Below are 26,160 nucleotides of genomic sequence, written 5' to 3' on the forward strand. Positions count from 1 at the left end.
GAGAGATTTGCGGCAGTCTATGGCCGTTTTCTTGACTTGACTGTCTGAGTATATATTAATGCCAATATTTGTTGGAACATTACTTCTCAGCCAATTCACCATCTCTCTTATTGCCAATATTTCAGCCTGAAAAACACTACAGTGATTAGGTAATCTTTTCGCTATTCGAATTTCCAGATCTTTAGAATATACTCCGAATCTCACTTGTCCATTCAATTTGGAGCCATCATCAGTATAGATTAGGTTAGGTTGGGAACATGACATTAAGGGAGTCTGTTCCTGTCTTACTAAATGCGCCTGAGATACATAAGCACGCCATACGCTGAACTTTATCTAAACCAGTCGGTTTCTGAAGTGCCGGCCACCAGACTACAACACCATATAGCATTATAGGTCTAACCACTGCCGTGTATAGCCTATGCACAATTTTTGGTTTTAGCCCCCACTTTTTTCCTATTGCCTTTTTGCACGAGTAAAAAGCTACCGTTGCTTTCTTCGCCCTTTCTTCAATATTAAGCTTAAAGTTCAGCTTCCTGTCCAGAATAACGCCAAGGTATTTCGCACACTCACCAAAGGGAATTTCAATACCCCCTAAGGATATGGGCTTAACTATGGGAGTTTTGCGATCTTTGCAGTACATGACTAATTCTGTCTTTGCTGGATTTGCCCCAAGACCATTATCTTTCGCCCATTTCTCAGTCATCCGGAAAGCTCTCTGTATAATATATATGATTGTGGATGGGAATTTTCCCTTGACTGCTAGCGCCACATCATCTGCGTATGCCACTCCTTTTATCCTTTCTTTTTCTAGGGAAACCAGAAGGTTGTTTATAGCAACATTCCAAAGAAGAGGTGACAGAACTCCTCCTTCGGCAGTGCCTCTGTTCACATACCTTTGTATGTTTGCTTGTGCTAGTGTGGCTGAAATGCGTCTCTTCCTTAGAAGTTCGTCTAACAGCCTAAGTATACCTGGATCAACATTCAGAGTTGTCAGTCCATTTAATATCGAGCTCGGATGGACATTATTGAACGCCCCTTCGATGTCTAGAAACGCCACGATTGTGTATTCTTTGACAGACCTGCCCTTCGAGTATGCATGCTGTCATTTCGAGAGCAAACTTGAATCGACGCTAGTTCTAAGATAAATGTCCATCATCCTCTCCAGAGTCTTAAGTAGGAATGAGGATAAGCTGATTGGTCAGAAATCCTTCGCACTCGAGTAAGAGGCTTTTTCCGCTTTCGGTATGAAAACGACTTTTGTTTCCCTCCACTTTTCTGGAATATATACTAAGTTTATACATCGTTTATATATCACCGTCAACGAGGGGATAATTCTTTCAGTCACTGCTTGTAACTCCGCCGGAGTTATTCCATCAGGTCGGGGGATTTGAATGGCCCAAAGCTATTTAACGCCCATTTTATTCTAGATTCCGATACAATTTCCTCGATAGGACATGACCGCTGAGCCTCGTTATACCGACAGAACATGGTTCAACCGTCTGATTTCCAGGGAAGTGTGTGTCCAAAGGTAGCTCAAACGTCTCCTCACTGGACGTTGTCCAATTTCCCTCCGATGTTTTAATGAAACCTGGAGCGGTGTTAGTGGATGCTAGTACCTTCCGTAGTCTGGAAGCCTCTTACGTATTCTCAATACTGCTACAGTAATCATCCCAAGAGTTTTGTTGAGACCTTCTCAGTTCTCGTTTATATGCTCTCAGATTCATCTTGTAAGTGTCCCAATCCTCCGGAGCTCTTGTGGACTTTGCTTTGTTAAAGAGCTTCCTGCAGGATTTCCTCATATTACTTAACTCCGTAGTCCACCATGGCGCCGATTTTTCCACTTTTCTTTCCTCTAGGGCATGAAGCTTTCAGTGACATGTTGAAGGCCTTAGTAATCCGCACCACTGCGTGTTCAATATCTTGCACAGTGCTCATATTTGTCTTTGGCATTTCCGGTATCATCAAATTGAACGATTCCCTATACCTATTCCAATCAGCTTTCCTAAAATTTGGCGGAAACATGGTCTTTGAAGTACGAACAGCCAATCTGAAACTGATGTAGCGATGATCTGAGAAGCTATGTTCCCTCAAAACTTGCCACTCACATATCTTATCATTCAGTTCCGGAGAGGCTAATGTGACGTCCAAAACCTCTTGCCTGTTTTTGGTGACGAAGGTTAGTGCATCGCCCTTATTGCAAACTACCAGGTTACTACGCGAAATAAACTCTATTACCGAAGCAGAAACAAGTTTAGTTCGTTTTTAGCAATTATACATGCTCGATTTATATCGTTACCGGTATTATGCAAAAGTTTGAAACCCGGAGCGCTTAATTCACAGATCTTGTTCTTATATATGTATGGTTCTTGAATAAGAACTATATCTATGTCTCCTTTCATCAGGAGAACTTTTAAGGCAGCACAAGCGGCCTTACAATGGTGAAGATTTATCTGGAGGAACCGTAGAACCATCCAAATTTTCAACCACCGTCACATCAGCCGCTTCAATTGAGTCATCAAGGGCTTCCTCTTTATAGATCTCGTTGACACTCGCAACAATCTGCGGTTCAGCTTTGGTGAGGTTTGCGCCTGTAGAAACTTCCCGCATACGATTTTCGCCAATGTCTGCAGTTTTTATGTCTCCTTCGGCTTCGCTAGGAGATTTTTTCACAGCTGACTCTACCGGAGGCTTGTCCGTTTCGGAATCCTTTGGCTGATCGCTTTTGTAGACCTTCATATGGATATCATGAAAGCCATAACTTACACGTCCTTGGGTCTGGGCTAGATGTGGCAGCCACTCTATGTTTAATATAAACACAGCATTTCGTATTGGTCCATCCACCTCATCGAAACGACCAACCTTCCAATCGGCGGTTGGAAGATCTGGGTTACATTCTTTTAGTCTCTCTAGTATTGTTTCAGGATCAGGAGAGTTTGCCGGTATCCATGCATGTGCTCTAGGTTTAGCCGGTATGTCTTTTTTATCGACTAACTCCAAAGCGGCTCCTTTCCAAACTTCACCAATTAGCATCAATGCAGCTTTAAAGCAATCCATAGACCTCTGGTCCGCAAAAGCTATTAACTTATATTGTCCTTGATACCATCCAGCATATTGCCGTCGAGGACTTGATCCGGGAAACTTTTTTCGCACCTCTGATTTTTGCCTTGGAATCATACCGTCCAATGCTCCTTTATTAATGATAGCCATCACAAGGCTGTCTTTTGCAACTGAGGCAAACGATCTTTGATCCCGTTTAGAGGATGGCAGCTCATCTGGTGATTGTTCCCTTTTTCCAGCTTCAAGAATTGCTTGAGCCCATTTTAAGGAATCGCTTTGTTTAGCCGACAGCGTGCTTGGGTCGACAGATCCTAACTTCTTTAGGTTAAACAAAGCATTTCTTCGTTCCTTGAATCTCTTTCGAGAGGGATTGCCTCCTTTTGATGTCGTCACCTTAGAAAAGGTTCGACTTCCCAAAGTGTCACCGCCAGTCGACCCGTCTACAGGTCGACTAATTGGGCCTGACAATTGGTCGCTGCCCAAATTTATAACTTCAGACGTTACCACTTGGCCCTGAAGTTAGCAACCCAGTGGATGACTTCGAATTTCGTCGCATGGTGGCTTATTATTTCCACCACACGTGAAATTCGTAATAAGTATTTATTACGATGAAATACTCCGCTATTAGGAAACACGTCCGTTCAGTTCGACGGTTGAAACTCATGCAAATGTGTACAGATTTTAATGGGAAATAAAACGATACAATAAAGCTATTTTCGATAATTAATATTTGTTTTTGTTCTCTAGTCCGAAATATTAAAGACAACCTTCGTATTGGATTTTCCGAAATTTATACTTACTATCGTTGCATTGCATCTCTCTCTATTAGTATTCATTCTTAATACCACAATCTTTATAAAAATTCAATATTCATATTGGTGATAACTGAAAATATCTTACATTTGACTGAAGAAACTATTTATTTTATGGCTTCATACAACAAGAATTAAGCTTTAACTGCCAATTAACAAAAAGAAAGATGGAAATATCATTTCGCAGGATAATTTTAAGTCAAAAATTTTTACCAGTAACTCACCATACATATATAGATGACATATAAGTCCATAGTTTGTTTTTGTAATATTAATTATTCTACGGAAATAGTTCTCAAACTTTTAAATTGATAAAGATATAAATATAATTGAGGGTTTCCTCTAAGTTTGTGCACAACTTTTTAAACACAATATATTTAAGCGCAACAATGTAATATTCCTAAACTAGCATTAAATGTTTGGGACACATATGTTAATATGTTAGAATATATTATGTTTGGAACAAGAATGTTCCATAAAAGTAATATGTGTGAATGTAAACATATATAAATTTACAAATTTAGAGTAAACATACGAGTATATATGGTGAGATATTTTATTCTGGGAGCGACAGAGTGAGAGAGAGAGAGAGAGTATAGAGAAAGAAATAGAGATGGAAACCGGGAGGGTTGACGAAAGATATCAACATAACACAGCGAGAGAATCAAAAGAGAGCAATTTCTGTGAAACCGCTTGTATGTTATTTCGGAAAACTGTTTTATGTGTTCATTTGTTTTGGTTATGCGCTTGGCATGTTAATAAAGCTTCGCCAAAAATTTGATATTCTTAAGTCTAAATATTATTTAATTTGAATATTAAATTGCGTATACGAAGTAAAGAGAATAGACATTTGGAACCAAGAGAATAGACATTTAAAAACAACAGCATGTGTTTTTGCTTTGAGAGCAGCAATTTAAGTATTTATTTTTATTTGTTTTATTTATTTATTTATTTGTGTCAGTTTAGTACAACAAGACATAAAATCTTATAAATGACTGTACTAATAAAAATGCATGCTTGTGCAACAAGTAAACAATAATCAATACAAAACTTAAAGTTTATATAATATAAATAAATATGTAAGTTTTATAATTGTACGCTTTTTTAACTGAAACATTTCTGTGTCTTTATAATATTACAATCTTTGAACTACGAATATAATTTGTAGAGCTCATTTTTAAATGCATTAGCATTGCTTAGTATTTGTATGTAATTTGGAAGAGAGTTCCAAAGACGTGTCGTAAAGATGAAAAATTGCCGTTCAGAGGAGAGTTTCTTAAACCGTGGTAAGATTAGTTTTTTACCCCTGGTGGATCTTGTGAATTGAATGTGGTTAAAGAGATATGATGGTTCTTTGGTAGTGATTGTCTTGTGAAGCATGATTAAACACTTTATTTTTAGGTAGTTGCTAAACTCAACATTAAAAATTCGATACGAGAATTCGGATATTCTATCTCTTCTTGTTTTATTAAAAATGTAACGAGCGATATTCTTATAGACTACGAGCAGTGTTCTACTGTCATTGTAATCGCAACTTGCGAAGACTTCGCCTCCATATAAAAGTGTCGGTATTAAATAAGTTTTTGCAAGAAGCATTCGTATATTTAAAGGAGTCGATGATGGCACTGCCCACAAATTTCTCAACATTCCATTTACTTTACCAGAGGCACAGTTAATGTGATTTGTCCAGCTTAATTTTGAGTTGAAGGTTAGACCTAAGTTACAAGATGTTTCCACACGCTGTATCAAGGAACCAGAGACATATAAATTCATATCGCTGGGGTTGAAATTCTTTCCAATAACAATAAATTTAGATTTTGATGGATTGATACATAAGCCATTATCTTTTGCCCAACACACAAATTTCATTTAAATCTTCATTGATTTTTGAGACACAAAGTCGAATATTTCCAGCACTAGTACTTGTGTATAGCTGCACATCATCGGCATACATTTGTAGTTTGCACGTTTGAGGAACTTCAGGTAAATCATTGATATAAAGTGTGAATATTTAATAGTGGTCCAACGATGGATCCTTGAGGAACTCCTCGGAATATATAAGGCGTCCGATCGTTTTCCATTAAGATCGACGCATTGCGAACGATTTTGCAAGATATAAGATTACACGCGGAATCTGAAAAGTAAACGAATTTTTTTGAGCTTTGATAACAGTATATCATGATTAACTGTGTCAAATGCCTTGCTGTGATCCAGAAGGACAAGGATAGAAATCATGCTATCATCTTGCATGTATGGACATGGATTATGGCATTATGGGTACAACTTTTTTTCTTGGTTCGTCAAAAGAAATCGCAACGTACGACGAGTTAGTCAAAATATTTAGGAACAAAGAAAAAAACAGTGGAAAATATATAAAAATTACAAAGGTATCTTCAGAGAAACAAAACATAAGTTTAGTTACTCTTTATTAATAAGTAGTCCAAGAAGAGTTGACGGACACTAATAAAAGAGGCCATTAAGTTCGAGTTTTGCTGCTAAAATTATTTTTCATTTTAGGAGCAAAACTCGAATCTCTAAAAGCAGAATAACGTAACTTTTTTATGGCAAATTTTATTATATTTTGGTGGGGAATGATCCAAAGCAACAATTGAAAAAATGTATTTTCTTTAAAATGAATTATTAAGAAAAAAGAAAACGTGGAAACATGGAAACATGACCATTTTAGAGCGATAATGCCACCTTAATACCGGCCTTAAAGGTAAAAATGAAATTAAGTACAAAATTATTCGTTAATAAAATAATAAAATGGAGTTAAATGTTAGTAAAAATAGTTCACGCCTAAATAAATTTATGTTTATATTGTAAAATTTTTTTTGTTTATACTCGACTTTCTTCTTTTGTTACAGTTTTTGAATTTCTTCGAAAATGTCAAACTTTTATAGCAAAAACATTTTTTTTTTACAAAATTGTTATTTTTCAAATAAAAAAAAAAAATAATAATTTATCCAAAATCTCAGTCCTTTTCGTTTACATCAAGCACTGTTCTTTTCTGACTGTAAATCTTTAATAAAACACATTTCGAAGTTTCGAAGTGTAAAAATGTAATATAGTAATATATAAATATATGAATTAAAAAAATTGGTGTTCGGTAGGGAGTAGGGATTGAACCCAGGACCCGTTGCATGGAAGGCGGACATGCTAACCATTGCACCATGTGGCCAACAATTATGAACCACATTCTGTTTTGAATTTTTGTGAACGTTTCCGTTTCATTTTGTTACCGCCCGTGTTCGATTTTGAAACGTAATTCTTTCTATTAGTGTATTATTATAGCCAATTTAATTAAATATTTCGAGTAATAAAAGCACGCCCGTTAATCTTGACGGTTGAATGGGGATAGTCGGGACAGTTAGTATTAATCAATAATTTGTGTAAATTTAATAATCATATTTGTCATCATTGGATGTTATTCTCAATCGATTGCTGACAAGCTTATGAAAGTTTCTGTGTGTAAAATTTAGTTCTCCACAATATATTTTAAACTTGACTCAGTTAATGATAGATTATTCTGTACCTCTTTGTTTAAACAGACATATGCAAATCAAAAACGTGCACGAACCCGTATTACTAACGATCAACTGAGGATTCTACGTTCACATTTCGACATCAACAATTCGCCCAGTGAGGAGAGTATTGCAGAAATGTCCAGAGAATCCAACTTGCCCATAAAGGTAAGTAAGAAAAATTATAACTACCTCATAATTAGGATAATATTCTGTATTAGAAAACCACAAAGTACAGATTACTTCTGAATTCATATCCTTTGCCTTAAAATTATGTTGCCAATTTTGCATATAGTTTATTGCTCACAAATTACCATTATTTGCGAGTTTTTCCTCAAACAAATACAAATTAAAAAGCACGGAAATCTATGGACATAGCTCCGTAAATGTAAAATTTGGTATGACGTAAGCCAATTTCTCTCGTCTTCACTGTATTGTTTTTGATTCTGAGCCAGATTTGTCTATGGTTTTGGTGTGAGGTCCAAAAACCATCACAATTTCTGAATTCCTGCAATTTAAGAATATCGTATCTATTTTCACTGTTACAGTTTGCTTGAAAAATATTTGCAATAGCTTGATCAAACATGTTTATTCTTGAATGTTTATATATTTCGTAAAATAATTAAAATATTCCCTTTTCTTACAATCGGAACAACTAGGTTGTCAAGCATTGGTTCAGAAATACCCTCTTCAAAGAACGCCAAAGAAATAAAGACTCACCTTACAATTTCAATAACCCTCCGTCAACAACATTTAATATTGAAGAGTACGAAAGGAATGTTCAAACTAAGTTTGACACCGCGGCAACATCAGAGAATTCACAACGAGAATCAGTATCACCAATGCAATCTTCCCACTCTATGAGTAGTATTGGTGAATACTTATGTAGTCAACGGGCAGATGGAAAAAGTCAAGGACATGCATCCGCTTCCGAGGAGGAGTGCATACCCACCAAAATGGAGGTGCAAAGTAAATCCGACCACATTAGCAATCTGTCGAAAAATCACAACGTTATGGAAACTCTCGAAACTACTGATGCGTTCAATTCGAGTAGACACTCTCCAGCCAGCGAACGAGAACACGAATATAACAAACTTTCAGGCGAGAGAAAAAAGAAACTCACACGACACGATCAATCACCCTCTTTAAATACAGTTTCGGAGCATAATACCTTCGAAGAAAAATCCGAAAGCAATAGTTCTGATGCTCATTCTCGACCTCAAACCCCTCATAGCATTCATACAGGAACTGGATGTTCGAGCATGACGGAAAACCAAAATCAAGATTTAGAAGGCCTGTCTCTGAGTCAAATGGGACCACCAAAAAATCTGCAAACTTTAACGGCTCCCACCACGACTACAGATCGCGTTATTATTAACAGCGCCAGTAGTTCAGGTCTATCCAACAATAGTAGACTTTTTGAAAAGCATTCTCGCTCCCCCCAATACGACAGTAACTCCAATTCATCTACATCATCGAACACAGTAGGCAAAAGAGCCAACCGAACGCGCTTTACAGACTACCAGATAAAAGTCCTTCAAGAGTTTTTCGAAAATAACTCATATCCAAAGGATAGTGATTTGGAGTATCTGAGCAAGCTCTTGCTGTTATCGCCGCGAGTAATTGTGGTATGGTTCCAAGTAAGTATAACTTAAAATTTACAAAAAATTGCATAATTAATTTGTAAATATTTTACAGAATGCTCGCCAAAAGCAAAGGAAAATCTATGAAAATCAACCAAATACCACCGTTTGCGACTCCGAAGAAAAGAAACAGAACATAAACTATGCCTGTAAAAAATGCAACTTAGTTTTCCAGCGTTATTACGAGTTGATACGTCATCAGAAGAATCATTGCTTCAAGGAGGAGAATAACAAAAGATCGGCCAAGGCTCAGATAGCAGCTGCGCAAATAGCACAAAATCTCAGTTCTGAAGATTCCAATTCATCGATTGACATAAATAGTACCGCTGCACCAAGTCTTCTAACCCATCAAAGTCCTTTGTCTCAAACGCCACCTGTAATCCCTGGTTATAATAAAAATTTGCGCATAAATCGTTCCATTATCAGTGGATATTCATCAAAGCCGAATGACGACGCTGACTTACATTCTCTCAAATGTGGCAAATGTCCCCTCTCTTTTTCTGATGTACAACAGTTACGACAACATCAGTTAATGCATTTATTCAAGGATAACTTATGTCCCACAGAGGAGCCCACGAATATCGAATCTAATCCCTTCTACAGTTTGCTCGAGCAACTGCATCATAAGTCTGACACAAAGATCCCAAAGCCGGTCGAAACAGCTAACAAGTCATTAATCAATAAGCGAAAGTACTCCGATGCTTTGTCAAAAGAGGAAGAAAATTTCTCACTCGATTCTTATTCTTCAAGCTTTGGCTATCAAACACCAGGCCACATGAATAATCTACTCTATCAAAATCTTATGAGGAATGAAAACGAAAATACTGAAATGCAGGAAGTTAACGAAGACTTCCTAAGAACAATGGAACAAAAGAAGCTGAAGAACTATGACTTTCTGCTGCAGTACTATGAGAAAAACGAACAAAAGAGGGACGACACATTTGAAATGGTGAAAAATAAAAAACCAAATATTGAGTCCTTGTGGCAGTACTATCAACTTATGGAGTCGTACAAATACTTTCAACTCGAATATCCGCCTCAACCTATGAACGATCGTATGCTGCCCATGAATCCAGCGGAACTATTGAAGAACAGTGTTGGCCGAAACCCCAATAGTGGCAACAGTGCGGAAAGTGATATCAACAATCTTGGCGAGATGGCGAACTATAAACTTGCCGAGTTAATCTATAAAGACTGCGAGGATAAAAATCTCGGTTTATCGAAGGCAAAAAATTCTGACGATTTCCAGAATAAAACCCTCGGCGAAGGCGAAGAGAACAGAGTAGCACAACTGCTCTCAAGAACATCTGAAAAAATCGATCAGTTAGATGGTCTCCACGAATTGAATTACAATTACGACAGCTGCTCTACCAATTCGGATGAAGAAAAACATCAACGAATTGTAAATAAATTTGGTGAAAATGCTAAACAGGAAAGCTGCACTTCCCTAGCATTTTCATCCGAATCTCAAGCCTCTGCTAAATCTATGAACCTATTATGTAGACCCGCGGCGGCCAAGAGAACCATACCCGATTTTCCAATCACAAAGAGAATAGCCAATAAAGGTAGTCTGAAAAGGGACTTATTCTGTACTGATCATACAGCGAGTCCCGCAAAAGTTGATGCAATAATGAACGATGTGGAGAAGATAAAGTTTGTAAACCATGTGATTCAAGTGAGTTAACCATTGCAAATTTCGATTTGTAAAGGTTCAGCATTCCAATGTTGGGATAATCAGTGGAGCAACTATTCCACATATATGTTTATACATATATACATATGTGTATGTATATATGGTTATAAATATATATGTATATATGCTTTAAAAGCAGACACACACATATATAATTAAATGGGGCCTATGGACAATAAAAAATTTGTCAATTTTTAATAATACAACATAGAACATTTTTATAGTACTGTATACATTTTTAGTATAATTCCTTGTGTAAAAGAAAAACGATTGTAAAATTGTGAAAATGAATGAAAAAAATCGTAATAAAGGGCGTCGAAACTATTCTAAATGATTTTGTATTACACTAACACACCCTCAAAAAAAATCGCTTCTTTAACATATGTTCCAAACATATTTTGCAGGAAGCACATATATTATTGCATACTGCCGAAACATTAATATGTTTGTTTTATGTGAACATATTATATGTTTGGAAGCATTTTGAGCCAAAAATATTATATGCTTGGAAGAATTTTCCCAAACACGATTGTGCTCATTCCCTAACATACTCGTAATTTTCACTTCCACGAAATTTTTTAGTTATTGGCACCTTTCTCTGTAATACAAATAATGTTGAAGAAATTATTCACTTTTATAAATTTTTTAAATTTTACCTTTCGCCTGCACGGAGAATCGAACCGAGGACCATACAGTTTGTAAGCCAACACACTATCCACTGGGCTACGTAGCTGTTATAGTCACCAGTAGATAATTATCGTTTTAAGTTACATTTATATAGCATAGTTTGCAGCGCCCACGAGCCCATGCAAACATAACATTATTTAACAGAAACATACATTTGTTTGCCACGTGGAGCAGTGGTTAGCATGTCTGCCTTGCATGCAAAGGGTCGTGGGTTCAATCCCTGCTCCGACCGAACATTTTTTTTTTTTTAATTTACACATTTATATTTATACTATATTAATTTTTTTAAATGAAACATCGAAATGTGCGTTATTAAAGATTTATAGTCAGTAACAGTGCTTGATATAAACGAAATTGAATGATTTTTGGATAAAATATTATTTTTTATTGCAAAAATAACAATCTTGTAATAAAAAACTGTTTTTGTACAAAACTTTAAAATTTGGAAGGAATTCAAAAACTAACAAAAGAAGAACGTGGAGTCGAGTATAAACATACATACATAATTTTATAATATAAACATAAATTTATTTAGGAGTGAACAGTTTTTTACTAGCATTTAACACCATCGCTCTCAAATTCCTTTTATTTTTCTGATTTGTTAAGAGCTTGATAAATTTTTTAAAAAAAAAACGCATAAAATTTGCAAAATCTCATCGGTTCTTTATTTGAAACGTTAGATTGGTCCATGACATATACTTTTTGAAGATAATTTCATTTAAATGTTGACCGCGGCTGCGTCTTAGGTGGTCCATTCGGAAAGTCCAATTTTGGGCAACTTTTTCGAGCATTTCGGCCGGAATAGCCCGAATTTCTTCGGAAATGTTGTCTTCCAAAGCTGGAATAGTTGCTGGCTTATTTCTGTAGACTTTAGACTTGACGTAGCCCCACAAAAAATAGTCTAAAGGCGTCAAATCGCATGATCTTGGTGGCCAACTTACCGGTCCATTTCTTGAGATGAATTGTTCTCCGAAGTTTTCCCTCAAAATGGCCATAGAATCGCGAGCTGTGTGGCATGTAGCGCCATCTTGTTGAAACCACATGTCAACCAAGTTCAGTTCTTCCATTTTTGGCAACAAAAAGTTTGTTAGCATCGAACGATAGCGATCGCCATTCACCGTAACGTTGCGTCCAACAGCATCTTTGAAAAAATACGGTCCAATGATTCCACCAGCGTACAAACCACACCAAACAGTGCATTTTTCGGGATGCATGGGCAGTTCTTGAACGGCTTCTGGTTGCTCTTCACTCCAAATGCGGCAATTTTGCTTATTTACGTAGCCATTCACCCAGAAATGAGCCTCATCGCTGAACAAAATTTGTCGATAAAAAAGCGGATTTTCTGCCAACTTTTCTAGGGCCCATTCACTGAAAATTCGACGTTGTGGCAGATCGTTCGGCTTCAGTTCTTGCACGAGCTGTATTTTATACGGTTTTACACCAAGATCTTTGCGTAAAATCTTCCATGTGGTCGAATAACACAAACCCAATTGCTGCGAACGGCGACGAATCGACATTTCACGGTCTTCAGCAACACTCTCAGAAACAGACGCAATATTCTCTTCTGTACGCACTGTACGCATTCGTGTGGTTGGCTTAATGTCCAATAAAGTAAACTGAGTGCGAAACTTGGTCACAATCGCATTAATTGTTTGCTCACTTGGTCGATTATGTAGACCATAAATCGGACGTAAAGCGCGAAACACATTTCGAACCGAACACTGATTTTGGTAATAAAATTCAATGATTTGCAAGCGTTGCTCGTTAGTAAGTCTATTCATGATGAAATGTCAAAGCATACTGAGCATCTTTCTCTTTGACACCATGTCTGAAATCCCACGTGATCTGTCAAATACTAATGCATGAAAATCCTAACCTCAAAAGAATCACCCCTTAATTCATTTTAAAGAAAATAAACTTTTTAAATTGTTTTAGCTGTAAAAGTCGAACTTAATGCCCGCTTTTATATTTGATGGTGTCCGTCAACTCCTCGTGGACTACTTTTTAATAAAGAGAAACTAAACTTTGTTTTTTTACATTTTACTGTGTAATTTTTCACTATTTCCTCCTTATTTCATTTTACCGTCCCAACTCTAAAAAGAGTATAGTGCCCTTTCGTTATTTTTATGAAGACCCCTGATTTCTTTTAACGAACCAAGAAAAAAATAATGCCAAAATGATAAACAAAACACATGTCCACACATACATAAAATGCTGCTCTCAAGGCGAAAACATAAGCTGTTTGTTTTTCAAATGTCTATTCTCTTGGTTCAGAATGTATATTCTTTTTATTCAAATTAAATAATATTTAGACTTAAACATATCAAATTTTTGGCCTTATCATAAAACAGTTTTCCGAAACAACATACAAGCGGTTTCACAGAAATTGTTCTCTTTTGACTCTTTTGCTGTGTTATATTGATATCTTTCGTCAACTCTCCCGGTTTCCATCTCTATTTCTCTCTATACTCTCTCTGTCGCTTTGAATAAAATATCACAACATATGTATGTTTAGTTGAAATTTGTAAATTTATATATGTTTGTATTCACACATATGATTTTTATGAAACATTCATGCCCCAAACATAATATATTCTAACATATTAACATAGATGTCCCAAACATTTAGTGTTAGTTTAGGAACATTACATGTTTGCACTTAAATATATTGTGTTTTAAAATTGTGCCCGAAACACATTTTGTTTATATCGGAACATATGAAAAACATATTTTTCTAAGAGTGCACGGACACACACACTGAAACATTTACATCGTAAAATTGTTTACAATTAACTTATTTATAGGCGGAGGTAATCGTTAGGTGCTGTGGGTATGTAAACTGTGGAAGAAAACATATATGTATTTCAAAGGTGGTTAAGGTTACCCATAACAATACAATGAAGCGATGATGATGAATTTAATATGGACTTTTCATAGGATGGATGTCAACTCTTTCAACTGCCGTTGCACTCAATTTGCATCACTGCTTAAGGTGTGATCCTAATTCAATGTTTTGAATATGGACTATTTTTTTTTTTTGATATTTTGACAAATAAACAATTTTTTATGATTTTTATATTTTATATTTTTTTTTCGACAAAATTTAAATAATTTGTACCATCTCAACATAAACAGAGCTTCCAAAAAAGTAGTTTGGATCCCAAACTTGTTATCCGGAAGTAGTGAAAACTTGGATCATCTCCAACGAATGTAAAAGGGCTTGTTATAGGACAGAATCCTTTGCATTGCGTTAGAAGTTGTGACTTGGAAGTTCCTTTGAATCCAGAAATTTAAAAAAACAAAAACATTTTTTTCGCCAATTTCAATATTTACTTTTATCAACATTTTTTATTACACTTGATATACTTATTATCTCATTTTTACTATTTGAACCTGGGTCTGTTGGCACCATAACAAAACGCTTTGCACACGAAGCGTAGATTCAAATGTTTATGATATGATCGTAATATGACACTAACTACTTCTCGAGATATTGTTTATTAGTATAAATGAAAAAATAAGGAATATATGTTCAAATCTCATCAGCGGCAAATTTTGTTATCAAATATTTTTCAAAAGATTGGTTGTTATGTGGAACATCGTTTTCATTTTGTAATTTTCGGCATATAGTTTTGTAGAAATATATTGTTTCCAATTAACCTCAATAAAAATGCATTGCAAAACTTCCATGGAAGTGAAAACCTCAATAGACACAGGTTCAAATCCCCGCGGGGGTTAAATTTTCATTAGTTTTTTACTTTTTTGTTGATTTCCATTATTTTTTGCGACATTTAATTGTCCAAAAAAATTTTCACTTTAAACCGCCTAATAGCGTATTTGCTAAGACTAGTCCAAAAGAACTGCATAGGAAGGGAAAAAAATTGATGGAGGATCCCGGGATGCTCTTAAAGAGTAATGTTTGTGAAACAACTTCCATTTTTTGCTGAAATTGTATTACTCAGTTTTTAAAAGATAAAATAACCTATTAAAAATATGAAAAAATTGTCCGAGTTATGAAAAAAGAACTTCCTGTGTACACTGGTAGCAAAAAGGCGGTACGTGGCCATTACCATTTGGTATTAATTGATTGGTTCACGTTACCTTCTAATTTTGATACCACTTTCTATCAAATCGTTTACATTCGGTATTATTATGGTATTAACTATCACATACCTGTAGCCTATGATATGTCGCCGTTGCTAAAAACTAAGTTATCGCCTTAGTAGTTTAGTTTGTTCAAATAAAGTAAATAGACGCGTTAATTGCAATATTTCTTGGAAAACATGATGACTGAAAAAAATAAATTTGTGGATATAGCGAGGTATTCGTAAGTAAAAAATGTTTTAATACTATTAATGTTTACTAATTCGGAACCATTCTCTCATTAGATACGTAAGAGACATACAAAACTTTCCAAATCTCACAACAGACATCTTGGGCATGCAGGGCCTGTGATGGGACATAAAAGTCAAAGAATTTTGCATGAAAAAGGTGGTGAAGTGTATGTACTATGTATTTCATAAATGTATTAAAGGAAAAGTCAGTGTTACGTGTGTTTTATTGAACTAATATGTGTTATAAATATAAATACCGGGTTTGTATTAAATCCAATACCGTTTTGGTATTATGTGGTAATACCACACTGTTTATACATCTATAACTTAATGGTATAAATATTAATACCGCTTAGGTATTATTTTTAATACCATTTTGGTATTTTCATAATACCGTATGGTACTTTCATGCTTTGGGTACCGCCTGTACCGTTCGGTATTGATATTGTACCATACGGGGTTGGCTAACTATCAATAACGTACGGCATCGATTTGAGCCCGTATGGTAATAATTGTTCTATGGGTGTAGTTGAAATAAAGAACATTTGGGAGAACATTTTTAGAAGTACTTTTAAAGTTGTGCCTATAGAAGAAATTCCCTATTTTGTTTTTTTTTTGTTTTTGCTGCGAAATTTCCAATTTCGAAGAAAATGCATTAAAAAGTATTATATTATTGTACATAATGATTTTATTAAAAAATGTTAAGTAAACCAGAAAGGAATGATATAATTTAGCGGTTGTCATAGGAATCAAAACGTTGACTTTTCAACTTTTTTAAAATGTTAAAAATAGACTATTTGAAAAGGTCGAATTTTAAAGTCAATTTGTAGATGACATCAAAAATCGAAATTCAATATCACAAAAGTTGATTTAAATTTTCGGCTTAGAGATAGTTAAAGACAAAACAGTCACGCCTTTGGTTTATATTGGCATTAGGTTAGGTTAGGTTATGTGGCAGCCCGATGTATCAGGCTCACTTAGACTTGTGTCCATTGTGATACCACAGTGGTGAACTTCTCTCTTATCACCGAGTGCTGCCCGATTCCATGTTAGGCTCAATGACAAGGGACCTCCTTTTTATAGCCGAGTCCGAACGGCGTTCCACATTCCAGTGAAACCACTTAGAGAAGCTTTGAAACCCTCAGAAATGTCACCAGCATTACTGAGGTGAGATAATCCACCGCTGAAAAACTTTTTGGTGTTCGGTCGTAGCAGGAATCGAACCCACGACCTTGTGTATGCAAGGCGGGCATGATAACCATTGCACCACGGTGGCATTTGACATTGCCCCATGAAGAACAATCTCCCAATTTTACTTCTTGGGAGAATACAATAGATTTCCGAATTTTCATCCAATTTGCCGAATTTTCATCCACCCATAATTTTATGCGGCCCATATTCTTATATAGCTCAATCCTACTATTCTACTTTTTGCGCACATTCGAGTATATGGGCTAAAATTGTCCAAAAAGATATAAAACCTTGCCCAAGACCTAAAACACGAAATTTTCATTTGATTTTCTGTGATTGAAATGTTATCTAATCCCACACTGAAAAAAGCATTGACGGTTGGTTCCAAAGATTTTGTCTTTACACTAATGATGTTGGTATTGATGCTGAGCCAAAGAAGCGGAGAATACACGCAAGGACACATTTACGTTATAATCACTTCTAAATTTGAGTTTTGCGTACGTGATTCTAGGAAACAAATTTTATTCATTATTCCAAATATTTTCTTCATGGGCTATCAAAGTCCATTAAAAACGTCCGAACGACTATTAAAATTTCCAAATTCAGACTCGATTAAAGGGTGATACGGTCAAAATTTGGTCAATATAAACTTGACGTATTTCTTTCAATTTTGCATTTAAACTGAACACCCCTCATTTTGAAGGTGTGTGTGTGTAGAATGTTGCTCCTATTTTGATTTGTCAAAATGCCGTCCAAGCAAGAAGAGCAGCGTATCAAAATTTTGCTCGCGCATCGCGAAAATCCGAGCTACTCGCACGCAAAGCTGGCAAAATCGCTAAAAGTTGCCAAATCAACCGTAACAAATGTAATTAAAGTGTTTGGGGAACGTTTGTCGACAGCCAGGAAGTCTGGATCGGGGGGAAATCGAAAACCGGAAGCCGCTGAGACGACAAAGAGAGTTGCCGGTAGTTTCAAGCGAAACCCTAACCTCTAGCGACTTACAAGAAGGTAGTGACTCCAAATCGCGATGATAAACAAAATACGACGGCCAAAGCGCATCCCGGAGGCTGTACACGACGATGCTGACGAAGTTTGACTGCGTGGTAATGGACGACGAAACCTACGTCAAAGCCGACTACAAGCAGCTTCTGGGACAGGAGTTTTATACGGCAAAACGAAGGGGAAAGGTAGCAGATATTTTCAAGCACATAAAACTGTCAAAGTTCACAAAGAAATATCTGGTTTGGCAAGCCATCTGTACCTGTGGCTTGAAAAGCAGCATTTTCATAGCTTCCGGGACTGTCAACCAAGAAATTTACGTGAAAGAGTGTTTGAATAAACGTCTGCTGCCTTTCCTGAAGAAACACGGTTGTTCCGTACTGTTTTGGCGGGTTTTGGCATCTTGCCATTACGGTAAAAAGGCCATGGAGTGGTACGCCGCCAACAACGTGCAGGTGGTTCCCAAGGACAAGAACCCTCCCAACACGCCAGAGCTCCGCCCAATTGAGAAATACTGGGCTATTGTCAAGCGGAACCTAAAGAAGACCAAAAAACTGCTAAGGACGAGCAGCAGTTCACGGCAAACTGGCTTTCTGCGGCGAAGAAGGTGGACCAGGTGGCTGTACAAAATCTGATGGCAGGTGTCAAGCGTGAGGCCCGGCAATTCGGATTTGGAAAAGCGAAAGCCTAACTGAATATTTTTCCTGAATTTTATACTAATTGAACTTGAAAAAGAAATTTAATTTGAATTTTTAAATAAACGATTTCACCGATCACCCTTTACAAGTGAAAATTATTTTATGTTTCAAGTAAGAAATGACTTTAAAATAAAATATTAAAAATACCTCCGACTTTTGGACTAGGAAACAAATTTTATATCAGAGAAATGAGTATTCGACCTCACGCGAATATTATTTTCAGTGCATAGACACTATTGAATATGTGATACAAATTTTAAATACTTCAAAAAATTTATAAATTTTACCAAAATGGGCTAAATTCCGGTTGGTCCGACCATCGGACCAAATTTAAAAATTAGAAATCTTTTGGAACAATTTTGGTCCGATCGGACCAAAATGGCAACGCTGACAACAACCATCGGTTTTCTATTACAGAATTGTGTATAAACTACAATAGTGAATGCTAGAGCATTGCATCCAAAGATTATAGATTTGAGGAAGATAGGAAATTGGCTTGCGTCATACCAAATGTTGCATTTGCCATATTAGTTCAATACATGTTTGTAATCGTTTAGTTGTTTGTCGTTTTTATTTTTTAAATGAAAAATTTAATTTTCTTAATGAAACAATGTTAAATTTTAGGCAACAACAAAAAAATTACATTTTCCCCTTTATGGAAATTTATTTCGTGCACTTAGTTTGTTTTTATTTGCATTTTAATGCTATGTCAATACTTGTCGTATACGCGTTTGGTTCGAGTATTAAACTAATCTGGTAAATGGTTCGATCTCCTCAGTAGCTAATTTCCTATCTTCCTACAATTTATAATCTTTGGTCGTGACCAGGGCTGTGGAGTCGAGTCAATTTTGCTCGACTCCGACTCCAGCATTTCTTATTATCCTTTAACTGGGTACGTGGTGGTAAAATTTACCACCTCGAACACTCGTTTACATATATTTTAAAAAAGACGTGTGAAATAAAGTATATGTTAATCATTGAAAGAACATATAATATTTCGAAATATTGTTTTATTTTCGTTAAATACAATGTTTACTAATCAACAAATATAATAATGATACAAAAAAAACCATTTTTTTACAGAAAAAATATTAATGTAAAAGAGGGGGTAAAATTTACCATACGTCGCAAATTACGCAAAAAAATTTCACCTCACCGGTTAAAGGTTATAGTCGACTCCAGGTGGTGTACCTAAATCTCAGTTTAACAGTATTCCAATACTAATTTTAATGTGCAGTGTTCCAAAAATAGACCGATCTATGTCCAACATAACTCTAATTTTAAATTTTGATACGACTCGACGACAAACCTCAACATTTTAGGGATGTAAAGAATTCTACATTTTAATGTCAGGCCAATAAATTAAAATACGACACAAGACTATATAGAGGCCACATCAAAATATGTGTAGATAACAAGAATCACCAGAATAACATATGTATTTATAAAAACAAAAAATAATTAGGCTTCGTAACTGTCTAGCAGGAATTGCTATATATCGATTTATACATGGTCTATCAGTCATGGACATTAATTTAATGTAAAGAATTTCGAGTGGCTTTGATGAAACAAACATTCTCTCAAAAGACCCGCTCAGATGGCACGTTGGCAAAGGTTTGATTTAAAATTACAGCTTCCAAGGACATCGGATGTACGAGTATAGTGGGCCGACGCATTTATTTATGGATATCAAATAACTCTAAATTAAAAATTTCTGACAAATCTTATGAAAATTTTAGACTGGGAATAACTTGTTAAAACAAATCGGAAGATGGGTTTATATGTAGGTGCTATGTCACAAAATTGTGCGGTATGATCCATCTTCGAATTGAAAATTTCTGACAAATCTTATGAAAATTTTAGACTGCGAAAAACTTGTTAAAACAAATCGGAAGATGGGTTTATAACATATCTAGGTGCTATGTCACAAAATTGTGCGGTATGATCCATCTTCGAACTCAACATGCCTGCCAAAAAAACTTTAGAACGTTAGGTTCTACTGCTATATTACCTTACAATTGTACCTTTATCAAGAGTACATATGGACAATACAATTGATTAATTCAGCCCATATTCTACTAAAACCTACTTTTTATATCACCGTGAAATTTCACCACATAAATAATGGTCTGAAATCCATTAATTCGTTTTTCGTTGTTCGATAAAAACCCTAATGGATTCTAATTTGTCGAAATATTTCTTTAGTTACAAAGATAGGAAGTATTTTTCAAAGTTTGTTTCGCCGGAGTCGGAGTCGAGCAAAATTTCTACGACTCCGGCTCCGACTCCAGCAAAAACTTCAGACTCCGACTGCGGCTCCGACTCCAGAGCCCTAGTCGTGACGTCACTGACCGAAGTTTTGCATTCGTTCCAATTCTCATTCGCAAGCAAACATTCAAATGCATTTGGTGAAACGGGATAATCGAGAATACTCGAACATTCAACGGTAGTTTTGGGTATTTGCAAAGTTCTCGAGTATGTTATGACAAGAAATGGAATTATGCTTAATGAGAAACGAAGTTATTTATTTGGCATTGCTTCATGTATAGTTTGTAATTCAGAGTTAAGTTTATGGAAAATAAAATGAGTGATTTTAAAAAGGTAAATTTTTAATTTTTTTATAATTTTGAATATAACAAGCAAAGTAAATTATTGATTGTTTATTTTTTTTTTTTCTTGAAAAAATAATCTGGCAAGACAACATTTTTTATTGTCTTTAAATACGAGTGTCATTTATGCATAGCATAGACGACGCATTTTCCAGTTTATTTTAAATTTTGTTCTCAGAATTAAAAACTTACTTTTAAAGGTGAGTATTAAGTTCGAGTTCAGCCGCTAAAAACGTAATTTTTTCACGATTACATTTCTTTAATAATCCATTTTAAGGAATACAAGCTTTGTGAAAATTTGCTTTGGGCTTTTCCCCATTAAGTTATAATAAAATTTGCAACAAATATGTATAATTTCATGCATTTTTCTTACTGATTTAGTTTTCACTTTAGCGATTTTAGCGGCTAAACTCGAACTTAATACCCACCTTAAAAGTGAAATGCATCTTTAAAGAATTCTTATGGTGATTCCGTTTAGGAAAAAAGTGTATGCAACACTGGTACAATGGTACAACCCAATAAACACAGGATGAGCGTTTTTCAAATGCAACACCTTTTCAGTTTGAGGGTAAATTTCATTTTCAACATAAATTCAACTTGACTTGAAACAGCTCATCTTCAATACATCTTCAAATTGTTTGCGAATTACAACCAATTTGGCAAAATGTTGACGAAAACTTTGAAAATGTGTTGAAGATAATTGGAGAAAACTTTTACAAAACACTACCCTGAAATGCAACGAAAAAACCACATGGTTTTCAATACTCTTTGGACAACAAAGTTCGTGGAAGAAATAAAAAAATGTGGAAATTTTTTAATAATCAATTGAAATTGCTTATAATAATTGTAAGTAAAACTAAAACAAGAAATGAAAACTTTAAGGAAGTCACTAAACTCAAATCTCTTTGCAGACAACTAAAATATTTGGATGCTGATTCTTGGACACTTATCGAAAGAGATTTATGCTTTTCCATATCAACAACTACTGGATGATAATTCGCATCACATCGATAGTTTAATTTACATCGCATCATCGGTTTAATTTGTTATTTTGTGAATTGAAATTGCTGGAAATTTATTCCAATTATCTGGTCATCAAGTTCCTGAAAATTGCCAGTATTTTAATAACAACAATTTTGTAACACCAACGTTCTTGAGGAAATCACGAAGTACGTGGTCAGTTGGAAGAAATACAAATTGGTAAGTCAAAATAAAAAGTGAAATGAAAACATAATGCAAATCACAAAACTCGATTGTTTTGCAGAAAACTCAAATCATTGGATGGTATATTCTTGGAAGATGTTGGCCGATGAAAAACCGATGAAGGAAACAAAAAAGAAAAGTTTTCAGAAAACTTACAAAGTGCAACCAATTAAAACAAAGAGCAACAATTCCTATATCAAGAACTTCTGGATGAAAATATGCATTTTACATCAATTTACATCCCGTCATCAGTTGGATATTTTGTGATATCCTCTTGCTGGAATCTATTCTAACACACAAGCCAGCAAGTTCCCCGATAGTAATTATTTCAAATTGCCAGCATATTAAATAATAGTTATTTGACACCAACATTGTATTGTATTCATAGTTTTATTTATTAATACGTTTAATAAGATAATTACATTTTGATTGGTATTATATTATTATTTTTTATATATTATTAATGTTATTTTTAAGATTATTATATTTGTTAACGAAAAAAATAATAAAATTTACAAAATCCCTAGAAATTTAGTATTGACTTTCAGTTAGAACTAGGATTGACTTTCATACAAATTGTGGTTTGAAAGTATTCGCAACAATGCTATTTTTTTATTTTTCTCACATTGAAAACTGTTTGAGAAATTATTGAGTAGCGATGCATTTCAATTTGAGGATTACAATTGAGAAATTATTGCTATTGTGTTGAATTTTACTGTTGAGGATAATGTCTGTTTTTTGTTGAGAACGCGATTTTCTCAACAATTTCTCAACTTGAATATTACCCTAATCCTTTGAAAAAATGTTTGAAAAATTATTGAATTTTAGTATTTTTCAAACGTTTGTGTTTATTGGGAACATTTTATGGTGTTACCACAGTGTTGCCGAAACCCCTTGCAATGACAACACCGTTTGTGTGTGAAAACGAACACAAAAGGTGCAACACTGATGTAAAATCAAAACAAATGAAATTTGGCGGAAATATTTCGATTATTATTAACAACTATTATTGGAATCTCGACTAAAGGTGGGTATTAAGTTCGAGTTTAGCTGTAAAATCGCTAAAGTGAAAACTAAATCAGTTAAAAAAAGTCATACAATTATACAAATTTTGTTGCAAATGTTATTATAACTTGATAGGGAATAGCCCAAAACAAATTTTCACAAAGTTTGTATTCCTTAAAGTGGATTAATAAGAAAAGTAATCGTGAAAAATAGCAATTTTAGCGGCTAAACTCGAACTTAAAACCAACCTTAACACGCAAATTTTTCCTGAACTAAGGGAAATTGTTAAAACTTTTGATCTTATATATTTTTAATGATCTTACTTCTACTTCAGAGTACAAATTAATTACATTCTCAACAAAGTTTTTAACTCACCGTTGGTCATTTCGTCCAAGCAAAGATGTTGTAACTTCTTCATAGTCGTCAGAAGAACTACTCTCCAATAGCGCATCTACAATGGTGTTGGCCAAAAAAAAACCATTTGTTTTTTGCATTTTGCTATTATATTAAAAATATTTAATATCGAATTTTGTTGTCGCGGCACTAAACAATTGATATGCTTCTTCTTGGTAAACTAATCAGCTGTGTTGAAGAAATTGAAAAGCAACCACAATACACGCGTCACGCACTTTCTTTTGTATTTGCAACAACGTTATTATTTAGGTCGAAGAATGAAAAGCGTCTTCAACATCTGATTGAAAGTGTAACCATCTGCACCGTAGACCAGCTACGGTGTAAAATGGGTTGCACGTTACACCTCGTCAATCGAACGTTCACATTTTGGGTAGGCTGCACTGAATTTTCCAATTGTTTAGTTGTACGTTGCCGTAAACAAAGATTATAGATTTGAGGAAGATGGGAGATTGGCTTGCGTCATACCAAATGTTGCATTTACTAGATTAGTTTAATACATGTTTGTAATCTTTTAGGTGTTTTTAGCAAAGACAATAAACTTGAGGAAGATAGGAAATTGGCTTGCGTCATACCAAATGTTGCATTTACCATGTTAGTTCCATACATGTTCGTAATTTTTTTATTTGTTTTTCGTTTTTATTTTTTAAATGAAAAACTTAATTTTCCTAATGAAATAATGTTAAATTTTAGGCAACAACAAAAAAAAATATATTTTCCCGTTTAAAGAAATTTATTTCGTGCACTTAATTTCTTTTTATTTGCATTTTAATGCTATGACAATACTTGTCGTGTACGCGTTTGGTTCGAGTATGAAACTAACACGGTAAATGGCTTGATCTCCTCAGTAGGTTGGTTTTTAGTTTTTATTTTTTAAATGAAAAATGTAATTTTCTTAATGAAACAATGTTAAATTGTAGGCAACAACAAAAAAAAATTACATTGTCCCCGTTATGGAAATTTATGTCGTGCTCTTAATTTCTTTTTATTTGCATTTTAATGCTATGTCAATACTTGTCGTATACGCGTTTGGTTCGAGTATTAAACTAATGTGGTAAATGGTTTGATGTGCACAGCAGCCAATCTCCCATCTTCCTCTTCTATAATTTTTGGTTTGATTGACCGTTTCATACAACACAAACGAGAACGAGTTATGGTTGTATTCGAACGTACAACAATCGGTTCAAACGGGAACGACTACAAAACTCTACCTTACTTGTTGGGCTTCGAGATGTTCTCAAACACAAAAATATATGACCGATGCAATCAAAGATTATAAATTGCAAAGCAAAAACAATAGATGATGAAGACGGGAGAATGGGCGACGTCATACCAAAAGTTGCATTTACGGTGTTCGATACATACACGTTCGTTCATTTTTAATTTGCAATATTTTTTGTTAAAAACTTACAAATGATGTTAAATTTTGTGTAAATAATAATGAGAAACTTTTGACCGATTGTTCTACGTCATTCCCTGATATAAATTTCTTTTTATTCTTAGTTTAATTTGTGGAACAAAAAATCATAAACGACACGTTTGCATCGAACGCCGTCAATGGTTTGATACCCTCTGCTGCCATTTTCCCATCTTCATCTTCCATTGTTTTTGATTGCATCGGTCATATATTTTTGTGTTCGAGAACATCTCGAAGCCCAACTAGTAAGGTAGAGATTTGTAGTCGTTCCCGTTTGGACCGATGTTTGTAAGTTCGAATACAACCATAACTCGTTCTCGTTTGTGTTGTATGAAACGGTCAATCAAACAACTTCAGTCTTCGGGATCAAACACAACGAGTCAAATTGTTTTCGAAAACATAGTGAAGGAATCGAGGATTTCGAATCTTTTTTTGCCCTCACGTAGTAACAATAACAACAACTTTTATATGTATTGTACGTTTGTTTAGTTGTAAGTTGATGGAAAGGCGTTTGTGTATGAAGTAAAAAAAAAAATAACATAAAGTGGACAAAACCAAAGATAATAAAAGAGGAAGATGGGAGATTGGCCTGCGTCATACCAAATGTTGCATTTACCAGATTAGTTTAATACTTGTTTGTAATCTTTTATTTGTTTTTAGTTTTTATTTTTTAAATGAAAAATGTAATTTTCTTAATGAAACAATGTTAAATTTTAGGCAACAACCAAAAAAAATTACATTTTTCCCATTATGGAAATTTATTTCATGTTCTTAATTTCTTTTTATTTGCATTTTAATGCTATGTCAATACTTGTCGTATACGCGTTTGGTTCGAGTATTAAACTAATCTGGTAAATGGTTCGATCTCCTCAGTAGC

At 34.9% G+C, this 26,160-nt stretch overlaps 1 protein-coding gene across 2 annotated transcripts in view; it reads left to right on the forward strand.

Annotated features, from left to right (window-relative positions):
• Nucleotides 1-11,060, forward strand: part of zfh2 (Zn finger homeodomain 2) — a 58,440-nt gene extending 47,380 nt beyond the window's left edge. For both annotated transcript variants that reach the window (XM_075304073.1, XM_075304074.1), the window contains exons 8-10: nt 7,421-7,561; nt 8,053-9,033; nt 9,092-11,060. In XM_075304073.1, the coding sequence (XP_075160188.1) occupies nt 7,421-7,561; nt 8,053-9,033; nt 9,092-10,720 (2,751 nt within the window). In that variant the 3' untranslated portion in view covers nt 10,721-11,060. The remainder of the gene's footprint in view (nt 1-7,420; nt 7,562-8,052; nt 9,034-9,091) is intronic.
• The last annotated feature ends 15,100 nt before the right edge of the window (nt 11,061-26,160 follow it).

The sequence above is a fragment of the Haematobia irritans genome, chromosome 4 (assembly GCF_050003625.1).
Source record: "Haematobia irritans isolate KBUSLIRL chromosome 4, ASM5000362v1, whole genome shotgun sequence".
Lineage (NCBI taxonomy): Eukaryota > Metazoa > Arthropoda > Insecta > Diptera > Muscidae > Haematobia > Haematobia irritans.